The 13,758-nt window shown below is 46.8% G+C and overlaps 1 protein-coding gene across 1 annotated transcript in view; it reads left to right on the top strand.

The window, feature by feature from the left end:
• Positions 1–342: 342 nt before the first annotated feature.
• LOC309977821 (patatin-like phospholipase domain-containing protein 4) overlaps positions 343–13,758 on the top strand; it is a gene marked incomplete at its 5' end in the record, with an annotated part of 29,019 nt that continues 15,603 nt past the window's right edge. Inside the window, 4 exons of the mRNA XM_082864153.1 lie at positions 343–403; positions 1,564–1,748; positions 6,855–6,949; positions 7,613–7,748. Of these exons, the coding sequence (XP_082720279.1) occupies positions 343–403; positions 1,564–1,748; positions 6,855–6,949; positions 7,613–7,748 (477 nt within the window). The remainder of the gene's footprint in view (positions 404–1,563; positions 1,749–6,854; positions 6,950–7,612; positions 7,749–13,758) is intronic.

The following is a 13,758-nucleotide window of genomic DNA, read 5'->3' as shown; positions in this document are numbered from 1 at the left end:
GACTTGCAGGTGAGGGCCGGCCCGCACGTGCCGCATAGGGACTAAAATGCATCCCGAGGTATCCGAAGACAGTATGACCCGAGACGAGAAAGTCTTATCCCTTACCCGCCCTAGGGGACACCAAGGTCAAGCGGCCGAGGGCGCGCCGCCATGCCGAGTTCAGCAGTTTAAGTGGAGCAGGCGGAGCCTAGCGGACGCACGCATCGGCGCGATGACGTCACAGACCCGCGCGGGTAGTCCGGCCTCAATCCCTTCTGCGGAAGCTTCTTGGGCGGGCGTGGTCCGGCCCTGATAGGCACGGCCCGGTTGACTGACGGCCCGGCCCCGCCTTCCGGATAAGGGATGGCGGGCTGGGAGTGGCGGGGGACGAAGTTCTACACGGAAATGCCTCAGACCTGTATTGGTAGGGCGGAGCGCGGGGCGGGCGGGGGGCAGGTTCTGGCCCTCCGGAGGTGGCTCCCGGGCGAGTGGGTCCGTGTAGGCATCCCTGGGGCTGTTGCAGCAGCGACCCTCGTCCCGCCACCCCCAGACCACAGGATAGTGGGGGCACTGGGCCTGCGTACGATGGGTCGGCCCCCCTGGAGACCCATCCCCTTCTCCTCTCTCCAGTCTGAAGAAATTAAACCCAAACCGGGGCTCGGCTGCAGCGACTGAGCCTCCTTTCGCACAGAGCCTGGCTCTGCGCATCAGAACGAGTGTTTTCGGTTCCTAAATTCCAGACCGGGACCAAGTGCCTAATCTGAAGGTCCCGGGACCCCCGAGAAACCCCTGAGGGCATCCAGGGGGAGCAATGGGGGGGGGCACTGTTTTATACACGTGGTGAAATCGTTCCCCCTGAAGTTTCGTGAAATATAGTTTCATTGTTAGATTTGTTGCAAGTATCAGGTGATGCACATGTCATTTCTTTGAGCCTCCAGTTGCCCTCGCCAGTCATGACCTCAGTTTGTCTTGAGAAACTTGGCTATGAAATACACTGCATCGTTGAATAATTGAGTATTGCATTATTGAATAATTGAGAGCATCAGGTTAAAAAAACAAAACAAAACAACAGCAACAAAAAACGGATGCTCATGATGGAAACGGTGGGGAGTCGAGACATATGTTTTAAATTCACTGATGCACCGCAAAGAGCAAATGTGTCTTTCATTTGAAGTTTGCTACCTTCTCTAATGCTTTTACCAGTAGTCCACACCCCCAAAAGTATCAAAAGGTCAAGAATAAAGGACCAAATGCCTTGCCAATGGGAATTTAACCATTTGGTTTTTGCCAAGTAATTAAAAAGTAGGTTGCATAGTCTATGTACTGAACAAATATAGACTGTTGTAGTTTTTTTTTTTTTTTAATTAATATGATTGTAGTGGGTCAAGGTGAGAGAGGGAAAAGTTTCCTTGAAAGATTTGGGTGATTAATTAGACTTTAATTGAAAAGATTATGCTTAGAACAGAGAATTCTGTATATAAAAGAAAGCCTTGGAATGATGACTAGCATAAGAGTACACAGCATGTGGAACAAACTATACCAACTTAACGGGCATTCTTGGGTTTTGTGTCACCAATTTCACAGCTAGAATGAAGCACATCAACTTGTCGTTTGCAGCGTGTGGGTTTCTGGGCATTTACCACTTGGGGGCAGCATCCGCACTTTACAAACACGGCCAAAAGCTCCTGAAGAATGTCAAGGCCTTTGCCGGGGCTTCTGCGGGATCCTTGGTTGCTTCTGTCCTGCTAACGGCGCCACAAAAAATAGAGGTAATTAAGTAGTAACTAGGCTGTGTTTCTCATCCAGAAATTACGCCCAAACAACGAAGATGACTGTTAACTACCTACTAAGTTAACTGCAGAGAAGTAATCCTTTGCCTGGGAAACAGAAAAGGTTGACTTCTTTTAAAATTTAATCATTCAGGATCTCTGCTCTCCATTTGGAAAAGATTATTATTTTGGGTGACAACAAGACAAGGAAATAAAATCCCTTCTTTTACTCTTGAGTGTTTATTTAGTCTTAAGATTCCAGCTTTGTTTCTTTCAAGCAAAGGATATTTCTCCATTAACTGATCATGAGAAGAGCACAGAGCCTGTTCTCAAGGCCTTGAACATGTGGCTGATAAGTCTTTGCTTGCTCCTATTTACAGACAGGCATATAAACTAAAATGTTGGCCTGTAATATCTTTTTTTTTTTAATTTTTATTTATTTTTGGCTGCGTTGGGTCTTCGTTGCTGCACGCGGGCTTTCTCTAGTTGCGGCGAGCAGGGGCTACTCTTTGTTGCCGTGCGAGGGCTTCTCATTGCTCTGGCTTCTCCTGTTGCAGAGCACGGGCTCTAGGCACGCCGGCTTCAGTAGTTGCAGCACGCGGGCTCAATAGTTGTGGCACACGGGCTTAGTTGCTCCGCAGCATGTGGGATCCTCCCAGACCAGGGATCGAACCTGTGTCCCCTGCATTGGCAGGTGGATTCTCAACCACTGTGCCACCGGGGAAGTCCCTGTAATCTCTTTTAAGAGGAATGATATTGGAATTTAATTTGTTTTTCATTCCCACAGTAAGAAGCAGCCCTGAATTCCAAGCAGTTTATCTAGAAGTAATAAAAATGAGCATTAAGTATTTCACTTAATGTAATCTATGTTTTTAAAGTCTGTTTTCTGCTTCTAGACAGCCATCATGCATTCTCTGACTGTGAGAACTGGCTTCTGCAGGTGGAGAATATTCTATCTGTTAATTACTTACATTCTCTAGCAGCTTGGAATAGTAATCAAATAATGATTAACATTTCCATGCCCAAGGATGCATTTGTCACATTTAAATGTTGAAATCCACAACATTTTAAACATCAGAAATCTTGTTTTCAAATCTCTGGTGAGCTGCTTATGGAAGAGAAACTGGACTTTAGACCAGTTATTCAGAAATCCGCTGCTCTTTTTCTTTTTTATATACTAGAAAAGTGATGGAAAATTTTAGAGATTGCACAGGATGAGAACGTGAAGTCAGGGAAACTAGCAGACTCATGTGCTTTGAAGTGCAGGCTAGTCCCTCCCAGCTCTTTATTTCCTTTCTGAAGCACAGGGCTACTAAGGGGTTGTTTACTCCTGTTCAGTGCAGTCTTTCCTTTAGGTGGGAGCAAATCCCCAGCTTTGGACTTGGGTAGATTTGGTTTTGAATCCTCAGCAGTTTGAAATATATTAAGTGGGATTGAGAATTAGACTGATTTGGAAATGCTGTGATCATATAGCCCCTTCACTGAAATTCTGCGATGTTCAGACATTGAATCCTTTACCTGAATTTGAGACTTCTGATATCAGTCCGATTACCTGTTCTTTTCTACATTTTCGGTAAATTGGAGATCCAGTCGTATTGTCTCATTGTGTTGGTCAGGCCTTAGGGGTAACTCTCTATCGGGCGCTCACGTTGGCAAGTGGAAAATGATGCTCTGGATTCACCTAGGGCATCCTCGTTTCTCTTTTCTCAAAATCACTTTTCAGCCATTTGCCTTGAGGTTACTTCATTTCTTTTCTCTTGAGCATTTGAAATCTACCCCTTGAAGGATGGCTTTGAGCTTTCTTAAGAAACTGTTTTCTACCTACTCAAGTCCCTGTTAGCTCAGTTCTCCCTGTTGGTATAGAAGTTCTTCGAGCTTTGTGGTGTTGTGACAGAGATGTGAGTAATGAATCCAGCTCCGAGCTGGTGCATGTATAATTAAGACCAGCACCTGACGCTGGTGTATTTTAGGTGGCAGGCAGATTTAGGCTTTGATATGTTAAAAAGCTCAGCGCAGCCGGCCTTTCCTCAGCCCTCAGAATTTGCCAGGCATGGCGTTAGACACAGCAGGGAGCTAACTCAAAGATAAGTCCATTCCTTAATAGGTTTCCAGTCTGGTCAGGGGCCGTGTCTGTTTGTGTGTGTGTGTGTAACCAAAAATAATACAAGAAAATAAGCTGGGTGTGCAGTGTGGCTTAGTAGAAAGAGCATACACTGGGGGGGGGGGCACCCCCATTTCTCAGCTAGAAGTCTACAGCGGCTTCTTGAACAGGCAGGCCTGCGTCTGCCCCTGCTGCCTACAATCCACCTACCTAAGCATTCAGAGTGATTTCACCCAAACACAAATCTGAACATCTCATCCTGTGACCTCCCCCTCTCCCACCCCCGGGATCCCTGTTGCCTCAGGATGGGGTGCAGATTTCTTTTTTTTTTTTTTTACTTTTCATTTTATATTGGAGTATAGGGTTTTTTTTTAACATTTTATTTTATTTTTTATTTATTTATTTTTGGCTGCATTGGGTCTTTGTCGCTGCCTGTGGGTTTTCTCTAGTTGCGGCGAGCGGGGCCTACTCTTTGTTGCAGTGCACGGGCTCTAGGCACGTGGGCTTCAGTAGCCGTGGCTCGTGGGCTCTAGAGCACAGGCTCAGTAATTGTGGCTCGTGGGCTCAGTAGTGGTGGCTCACAGGCTCTAGAGCGCAGGCTCAGCAGCCGTGGCGCACGGGCCTAGCCGCTCCGCAGCATGTGGGATCCTCCCGAACCAGGGCTCGAACCCGTGTCCCCTGCGTTGGCAGGCAGATTCTCAACCACTGTGCCACCAGGGAAGCCCTGGAGTATAGTTAATTAACAATGTAGTGATAGTTTCAGGTGTACAGCAAAGTGATTCAGTTATACATAGACATGTATCTATTCTTTTTTAAAGGCTGTTCCCATTTAGGTTGTTACCTAATATTGAACGGAGCTCCTTGTTGGTTATCCACTTTAGATATAGTAGTGTGTACCTGTCAATCCTATACTCCCAATTTATCGCTCCCCCCATCCTTCCCCCCAGTAACCATAATTTCATTCTCTAAGTCTGTGAGTCTGTTTCTGTTTTGTAAATAAGTTCATTTGTATCATTTCTTTTTAGATTCCTCATATAAGTGATATTATGTGATATTTGTCTTTCTCTGTCTGACTTCACTCAGTATGACAATCTCCAGGTCCATCCATGTTGCTGCAAATGGCATTGTTTCATTCTCTTTAGTGGCTGAGTAATATTCCATGGTATTTATGTGCCACATCTTCTGTATCCATTCCTCTGTTGATGGACATTTAGGCTGTTCCCATGTCCTGGCTGTTGTAAATAGTGCTGCTGTGAACATAGGGGTGCATGTGTCTTTTCAAAGTATGGTTTTCTCTGGACATATGCCCAGGAGTGGGATTGCAGGATCATATGGTAGCTCTATTTTTAGTTTTTTAAGTAACCTCCATACTGTTCTCCATAGTGGCTGAGATTTCCATTCCCAGCAACAGCATAGGAGGGTTCCCTTCTCACCTGGGGTGCAGATTTCTTAGTATGACTCCCAGGGCCACGTGGACCTTAGCCCTCTCATGGCTCACTGAGGTTGCCTTTCTGGTCTCTGCCCCGTCTGAGCTGCTTGCACTCTTCTCACCGCTACCTCTGCCTGTTGTCGTCTGCCACCTCCATCTCCTGTCCAACTCCTGTCTGTATCTTAGGTCTCAGCCTAGCAAAGTGAGGTCGGAGGTTGATGCCCACTGTGTTAGCTCCCAGTTGCTGCTGCAACAGATGACAGTAAACATAGCAGCTCTGAACAACACACGTTTATTTTCTAACAGTTCTGGAGGTCAGACGTCTGAAAAGGTCTCACTGTCTACAATCAAAGTGTCAGCAGGGCCACGCTCCCTCTGGAGGCTCCGGAGGACAATGTGTGTCCTGGCCTTTTCCAGGTGCTAGAGGTGTCCTGCCTTCCCTGGCTCTGGCTCCTTCCTCGCTCTGTAAAGTCATAAGCATAGCACCTTGACATCTTGCCAACTCTGACCCTCCTGCCTGCCTCTCCCCCTTACAAGGACCCTTGTGATTATATTGGGTTCACTGAGATAATCCAGGAGCATCTCCTGATCTCGCAACCCTTAACTTACTCGCATGTGGAAAGTCCCTTTTGCTGTGTAAGGGCACCAATTCTCAGGGTCCGGGGCGACCCTAACCTTCGGGGGAAGGAGGGGACGTGAATCTGCCCCATACATGGATGCTGTCCTGGCGCCCTGCCATCTCCTCACCGAGGGACTCCTCAGTCCCAGGAAGGCAGGGGCTCTGTGTATCTCATGCTGAGCCATTGAATCCCAGTTCCTAACCCACCGCCTGGGTGCCCAGTAGGTTGCTGAATGGATGAACTAATAAATGAAAGATAGACCTGGGTTTAAATCCTGGCACTGACGCTCATTTTCCATGGCACAGTGGGAAAGATACTTAACCCTCCAAACGTCAGTTTCCTTACCCGTCCAGTGCGGTGACCATACCCACCTTGCATTGTTATGTGAAGACGAGGCAACAGAGGCCACATCAGTGGATCCCAGCACTGGCTGCCTGTTAGCCCCGACTGGGGGGACTTTTGTGAAAGACCAGTGCCCCAGGCTGATCTCCAAGGACTCTGACCCGGTAGAGTCATCGCAAGCCCTTTGTCTGTTGTGGGTGGTGGTGTGAATCGTCGGCACTGTTGTAGAGCTGCAGTCCGAACGTTCCAGAGGCCACAGGATTGGTGTGGGTGAGGAATTTAATTATGTTGGAGACGCCTGTAGAGAAATGTGCTCAGTTACAATCAGAACCCAGCCGCCAAGGATTTTCCACAGGTGGGCAAAGCCATGTGAGGTGGTTTAAAAAGAAAAAGAAAAAAAAAAGATTGCAATTGGCAGACCGTATAGCTTGCCTGGGGCCCAGGAATGGTGGGCGAGGGACAGGCCTCGTGGGGATGCGTGCCTGTGAAGCATCCGACATCTGGGGTTGGCTTTATACGGTCCAGGTGCCTTGTGTGGTAGGCACAGGGTTCTGGAACCAGAATCGTAATGTTTTTGACAAAACATAGGGTCACCTGTTAATTTTCTTTTTCAGGAATGTAACGAGTTTACCTACAGTTTTGCCGAAGAAATCCGAAGGCAGACTTTCGGGGCAGTGACACCCGGCTATGATTTCATGGCCCGATTGAGGTGCATATATAGAGTACATTCCCCCGCCCCCTCCCCCAAGCCTGTGAAGACAGAGGATGCTCTGGATACATTGTAGCAATCAGCATTGTAGCAGTCAGCATTCTCTCTCCTGAAGCGTTTACAAGGCGGTCAGTAATTAAAGGTGAAGCATGCAGTGCGTGGCCAAGCCGCTCAAGATGGCTGTTCTCCTGCTCTCTGTACATCCCCTGCTCGACCAGTCCTTGCTTCATCTGCACGCTACTCACAAACGTGCTTGCCTCCTGCCCCAGCTCGTGACTGGCCTAATCCTTGGGCCAGAGCGGCTCCACCTGGTAGTTTATTAAAGGGAAATACCTGCCCTCCACGATGGGTGTTAACCTGACGGGCTGTGAGCTGCTAGTTTCTGTGGTAACAGATGAGCCCACCTGACATCAATTCCCCATATAAATGGTGGCCTCCTCCGCCCCCGGGTAGCAAAGATGGCTGCTTTGTCCTGTCGGCTGCTTGCCGAACATGATGGGGTGTCTCTCCAGGACTCTTTTGCTTTGGACATGTAAGATCCCCCATCCAGTAAGCCATAGGTGTCGCTGTCCCTGTCTCCGGGCTCTTTCTCGGTCTCCAGTCTGGGCAGCTACAAGGCTTGCAGGCCAGTGGGGCGCAGCGGCTCCCTTATTTCTTCTTCAGGAGCGGAGTGGAGGCGATTCTCCCTCCCAACGCGCACGAGCTGGCTCACAACCGCCTGCACGTCTCCATCACCAACGCCAAGACCAGAGAAAACTACTTAGTCTCCAGTTTTCCCTCCCGGGAGGACCTCGTTAAGGTAACACTGCCGCATTCCCTGTCGGAGGAAACGAGCAAGTGCTGATATACATACTTCCGCAAACAGTGAGCGCGCCCGCGTTCTTTAGGTCCAGCATTGCATGCCATGCCTGATAGATGGTACACGCGCCATAAATCATGCGTCTGAAGGATGCATCCGCCAGTATCCCTCCGAGGCCACCTTATGGCAGGCGGCTCCCAGAGACCTCAGGAGTAGCTCAGTGTTTTTGCTTGTGATGTTCCGTGTGCTCACGTTGATCCTGGGATTAAACTTGACTAGCGAGAACCATTCCTTACATTGACGTAGATAATACTCCTGCAGTTTGTGTAAGACTTTGTTTCAGTACTACCGTATTCGGTCCTTCCACAGCCCTGTAAATCAGGCAGGACAGGTGAGATTACTGTACTTTTGTCGCTTTTTTAAGAGAAGAAATGGGTGGAAAGATTTTGTGTGACACACCCCAGGGTGTACTGACTGCCAGTGGGAATCCAGGTCTCTTACCTTTTCACTCTAATGTTCCTTTTCCTTTCTTCCATTTTGCGTTGATGCCTTTCTAGCCAAACACATGTGAAAGTCGGTTGGGAAATCATTGTCTCTGGGATAGTTCAGCTGATTTGCAAATGACAGTGCATTGCTAAGGTAATACATTAAATATTTTACATTTGAAAGGGTGCACTTCTCTTCCAAAAGCCAGGCTATTTTCTTCTTTTTCCTCTTGTGGGAATTGTAGCGAGCTTCAGGTGATACAGAGGACGTATTTGGATACAGCAGCAGGCGATGGATTGAGAGAGCTATGAGTTCCACCTGAATTAGATGATAAATGCATTGAGTTTTACTATCAAAACTCACTGCTCGAATTTTATGTTTGAATGATATGATTTGAAATACCTAATGAAATGTGGAGCCGACAAGGAAAATTACTTTGTGACTTAAGGGATTAGAATATTTTCACTCCCGTCTCTCACTTACACATTGATAGTCATTCCATCTTAGAAAAATATTTTTCTATAATATTATTATACTCTTGTGTAGACTTAAAAAATAGAAAGGGAGAAGCTCATGACCCATGCCTGAATTGTCACCAATCGTCAATGCCGACGCAGATATATCAGGCTTGCAGTGGTTAGAATACCTCTTCTTGTTGGGAAGAGAACAAGGTTGGGAGCAAAAGACTATCGTCCTATCATGAAACGAGGGCAATTCTACCCACAGCTACTACCTTCTCCTTGAGTCTGTCCGTGGCTACTGTATCTACAGTGGCTGAGCCCCTGATGTTTCCTACATCCCGCCCTGATTTACTTACCACTGTTCCGCATACGAATTTTACTGCTCTGTTTACTTAGTTTTTGTCTATCTTCCTTCACCAGAGTGTAAGCTCGGGGTGGGGGTGGGGGGTAGGAGGGTCCAGGGACTGCTGTGTTCTGTCCACTGCTGTATTCCCAGCGCCTGGCACAGTATCAGCTCCATCAACCTGTGCTCCATGAGTGAATGGGAATGAATAAGCCAATGAACTAAGATGGCATCTATTAAAAGAATGAAGAAGCTGGATCCTTCATGTTCAATGATCTGGACAAAACGTAATTCAGCTCATCAGTGGCCCAGCTGGGACCACAGTCCAGGCCTCTAACATTCTGCTTGGTAGCCGTGGGCCCCTCTCCCAACGCGAGATAAAATCACCCTCTTAATTCCTTTCATGTGGGAGTGTCGTGAGCTGAATAACGTCCCCCAAAGATGTCCATGTTGTAATCCCCAGGACCTGTGAATATGGCGTCTCCCATGGCAAAAGGGATTGTATAGATGGGGTGAAGGTGAGGGTCTTGGTGGGGAGGTGATCCTGGGTTAGCTGGGCCTACCCAAACTAACTTAGTCACACGTGTCCTTAAAAATGGAGATGTTTGCTCCTTCTGAGACGCAGGAGCCTTTGTATGAGGAGGGCACTACGGGTCCTCCCCTTGACAGCCAGCGAGGCAGAGGGACCTCAGTCCTACAGCCAGTGGAGCTGAATGCTACCAGTATCTGAATGAGCAGGAAACCAAGTCTCCCCTCAAGCCCGCGGGAAGGAATGCAGCCCTGCCAGCACCTGAATTTTTTTGCCCAGGTGGATCCGGCCCGTGCTGGATCCCGACCTCCAGACCCTAGGATCATACATTTATTTGGGTTGTTTTAGCCTTTCGATTTGTGGTAACTTGTTATAGCAGCCATAGCAAACTACTGCAGTAAGCAAACAGGACTTTTTTTTTTTTTTTTTCAAACAGGAATTTTTGATTTGCTTTGTTTTGGATAATAACTACTCAGAGAACTGGTGAAATTACTTGAGTTCATGGAACAGCAGAGAACTAGTTGGCACAAATGTATAATACCTTGTAAGGAGAATAATTGAATAATTAATATGTATCCTAGGTTATATGAGAAGCATTTTAAATGTTTAGTAGAATGCTCTAACCTTTTGCAGAAACTCAAAGAAAGGAAGGGTAGATGGTTCCTTGACAGCAGATGGTGGCTATAAAAATGTATGAAATGTATGCCTGGAATACTCATGAATATGTAGCTCAAACAGTAAGACTGGTGAAGACTGCAGGAGGGAGGGCGGAGAATATGAAGGGAAAATATCTCCCCCTCCCCCAACACACACACACTGGGCAGTGACATGCTGTGTTCTGATCAAAGAGGCCAGTGGGAGACCGCCGTCTGGGGTGGTAGTTCTGACCACCTCATTCAGTGCCAGGGGAGAGAAGAAAGGCGCCGGCCACTCCCCCACTTCCTTAGCTAGAGACCGGAGGGCGCTGAGTTCCAGAAGCCAAGAGGAGAAGCAGCCCACAGTTTGTAACTGGCGTCTCCTGGGAGCTTTGCCTGCCTGGCTCTGATCCCTCAGCCTTGGGTTTAATGTCTATGATCTTGGAAGTCTGTAAGTGACAGACGGAGATTAAGATTGAAACCAGAGGTAGAGCATGTCAAGGATCAATTGCTAGCCAGGACAGGAATATGGGAGAGTACTAAATATTGGTGATTTTTAATCAATGCCTCGTTTATGCTCTTAATTACTAGATTTTTTTTTCTTTTTAATGCCAAGCTCTTCATTATCCACCAGCCGACTGCTGCCTTTTATTATAGATAGGTTCTCTGTGTTCCTGAAAATCCAACTAGAAACCTGTATCTCACAGTGTGTGCATGGGTGTCCGTGTGTCTGTGTCTTGTTACACTGTCTTGGATTATCACTTGTTTTTTGTGCATCTCCCAGTGTTCCTATTTAGGTCTGTCATTCCCTGATGGTGTCCTCTGAGGCTAATTACGTTTGAGCCTCAGTTTTCTCAACTGTGAAATGGAGATGAAAGCTATCGGTGTTACCATGGCGAGTAAATTGAAAAAATCATGTAAACGTGTGCTTGAAATAGTCAAGTCCTATAAGCTTGTTAATTACAGTCCATATTTAGTAAATAATGAACACATAAGATAATAAGCCACACACATCACTGGTCAGCATCCCTGTGTGAGTCTGTCATGAAATTTTAAGGTCCCAGCTTTCCTTTTGCAGACTGGGTAGGCTTCACCCTTTCTTAAACATTTTCTTCTTTTACCCCTTATCTTTGTTCAGGAGCAACGTGCTCACCTACATCTGTACAATCTCGGGAAATGGATTATGACCAAGTTCTGCTGCCTTTAGGCGTCTGATTTTTATACCTCTTCAACCATTGACCTGGTGTACATTCACCAATGTGCTTGTGTGATGATTCATACTTAAATTATATTAACTTCACTTTTGGTGGCATGAAAAAATTATTCTTTCATCTGATAGCTGCAATGATAGTTGATTATTTTCTGAGAACCTCTTTGGACCAATTATGTGGTCCAAAGACTCATTTTATTTGGGATTGGATTTCCATAGTATTTGGGATCTTATGTCCATGGTAATTTAATTCAGTGCTATGGTCTGAATGTTTGTGTCCCCCCCCAAATTCCTGTGTTGAAATCCTAACCCCCAATATGATGGTATTTGGAGTCAGGGGTCTGTCGGAAGTGATTAGGTCATGAGGGTGGAGCCCTCATGAATGGGATTAGTGCCCTTGTAAAAGAGACCCTGGAGAGCTCCCTCACCTCTTCCACCATGTGAGGACATAGAAGTGGGTTCTCAGTAGACACTGAATCTGCCAGCCCCTTGATCTTGGACTTCTGAGATTCCAGAACTGTGAGGAAATAAACTTGTGTCCTTTCTAAGCCACCCAGTCTGTGGTATGTTGTTGTAGCAGCCTGAGCAGACTGAGACAGGAACTTGGCACTGACAGGTGAGGATGCTGCTGTAACAAATACCTAAAAGTGTGGAAGTGGCTTTGGAGCTGAGTAACAGGCAGGGGCTCAATGAGTTGAGAGGTGCATGTTAGAAAAAGCCTGCGTTGCCGTCGGTGATTCTGGTGACGACTCGGAAAGAAAAAATCAAACCGTAGAGAGAGCCTCCATATTCTTAGAGAGACCTGGATAGTAAAGGCCATAGTGATGAGGTCTCAGACGCAAGCGAGGAAATGTTATCAGACAATGGAGGAAAGGTCACCCGTGTTATACATTGACCAAGAATAGCAGGATTATGTTCATGTCTTCGTGTTCTGGGGATGGTAGAACTTGCAAGTGATAACACTGGATATTTGATGAGGTGATTTCTAAGCACAGTTTTGAAGGAGCAGCCTGGTTTCTCTTGGCTACTTAGAGTAAAACACAAGAAGAGAGAAATACTTAAAGATGGAATTGTTCCTCAGAAGCAAATCAGAACTTAAAGATTTGGAACATTCTCAGCCTCTGCATACTGAAGAGAATAAGAGAGCCTGTTTAGGACACAACAGGAAGGGTGTGGCCATCTGGCCAGATAACCCTGTGATAAGGAGGTTCGACGAGTTGGCCGTCTAGACAGAAGCCAGGACCTATATGTAGTCCAAGACCATGGACAAAGGCCATTCAGAGGTCATCAGGGCAGCTCCCTTCCACCAGAGGCCCCCGAGTGCCAGGACTCCCGCCAGCACAGGGCACTGCAGAGACGTCCCACGAGGGCAGTGCCCTGCAGAGCCATGGGGGCGGGGCTAAGCCCCACATTGCCCCGTAACCCCATACTGTAGAGCACTGATTCCAGCCCTGGGGAGCATCGGCCAGGAGGCCCAGGCACAGAGGCAAATACTTGTCATGGGTCCTTAGCAACTCCTTGATTTGTGGGCCCGTTTACATATTGTGCCCCGAATGTCCCAATGTATACATCTTGCACCTCAACTCACCCATTTTAAGCTCCAGATTTTATACTGGGCTATCCTTCTTCAGAAGGAAACATGCAATCAGGAAATCCAAACATATTTCAATATTAGCCTCCTGCAACGCATACTTAGGGAAGTAAACCCTTTATTTACAAGAAAGTCGTACGCCACCTCCACAGCTCAGCAGGAATGGCTTTGAAATTAACCGTGCCACGGAGCGGGAGGGATAGTGTTCTGGCCCTTGTCTGAATTGGTACAAATCATCAAATTTGTGTTTAAAACTGCCGCTCCGTGTATGTGCTCTGAGATGTTCTTTTGACATCCGTGAATGCTCTTTGGCACACATACGCCCAGGAAGGCGTTCCTGCAGAATGGTGTCCCCCACCACCACCCGTCTCCATTGCCAGGATGTCCTGAATTGCCTTGCACATGGTGAGCATGCTCTTACAGCAAGACCTTCTCACGTTTAGCCCTGTGAAGGTGAAATAAGGACTGAATTTAAGATTGGTCATTATCTTGAAGACTGGGTAAGACAAATTTGAATCTGTCTTTGAATTTCAACTACACCAGCAGGTTCTGAATACACAGCCAGATTCTCATTAAACTCCACAGTCAACTTTAGGCATAAATGAAACTGGTTGACAATTTATTCTCTAAGGAAGCCAGGCCACATAATTTTCTCAACACCCCTTTTCTATAAAATGTAAAATGAAAAAAGCTAACCTGAACCTGTATTGAATCCTCACTTGGCAATGCTTTATACAGTTGCTACAGTAAGTCGC

The sequence above is a fragment of the Leucopleurus acutus genome, assembly GCF_964270905.1.
Source record: "Leucopleurus acutus genome assembly, chromosome: X".
Taxonomy (NCBI): domain Eukaryota; kingdom Metazoa; phylum Chordata; class Mammalia; order Artiodactyla; family Delphinidae; genus Leucopleurus; species Leucopleurus acutus.
The sequence above is the reverse complement of the archived record's forward strand: the minus strand, read 5'-3'. Positions and strand labels throughout refer to the sequence as shown.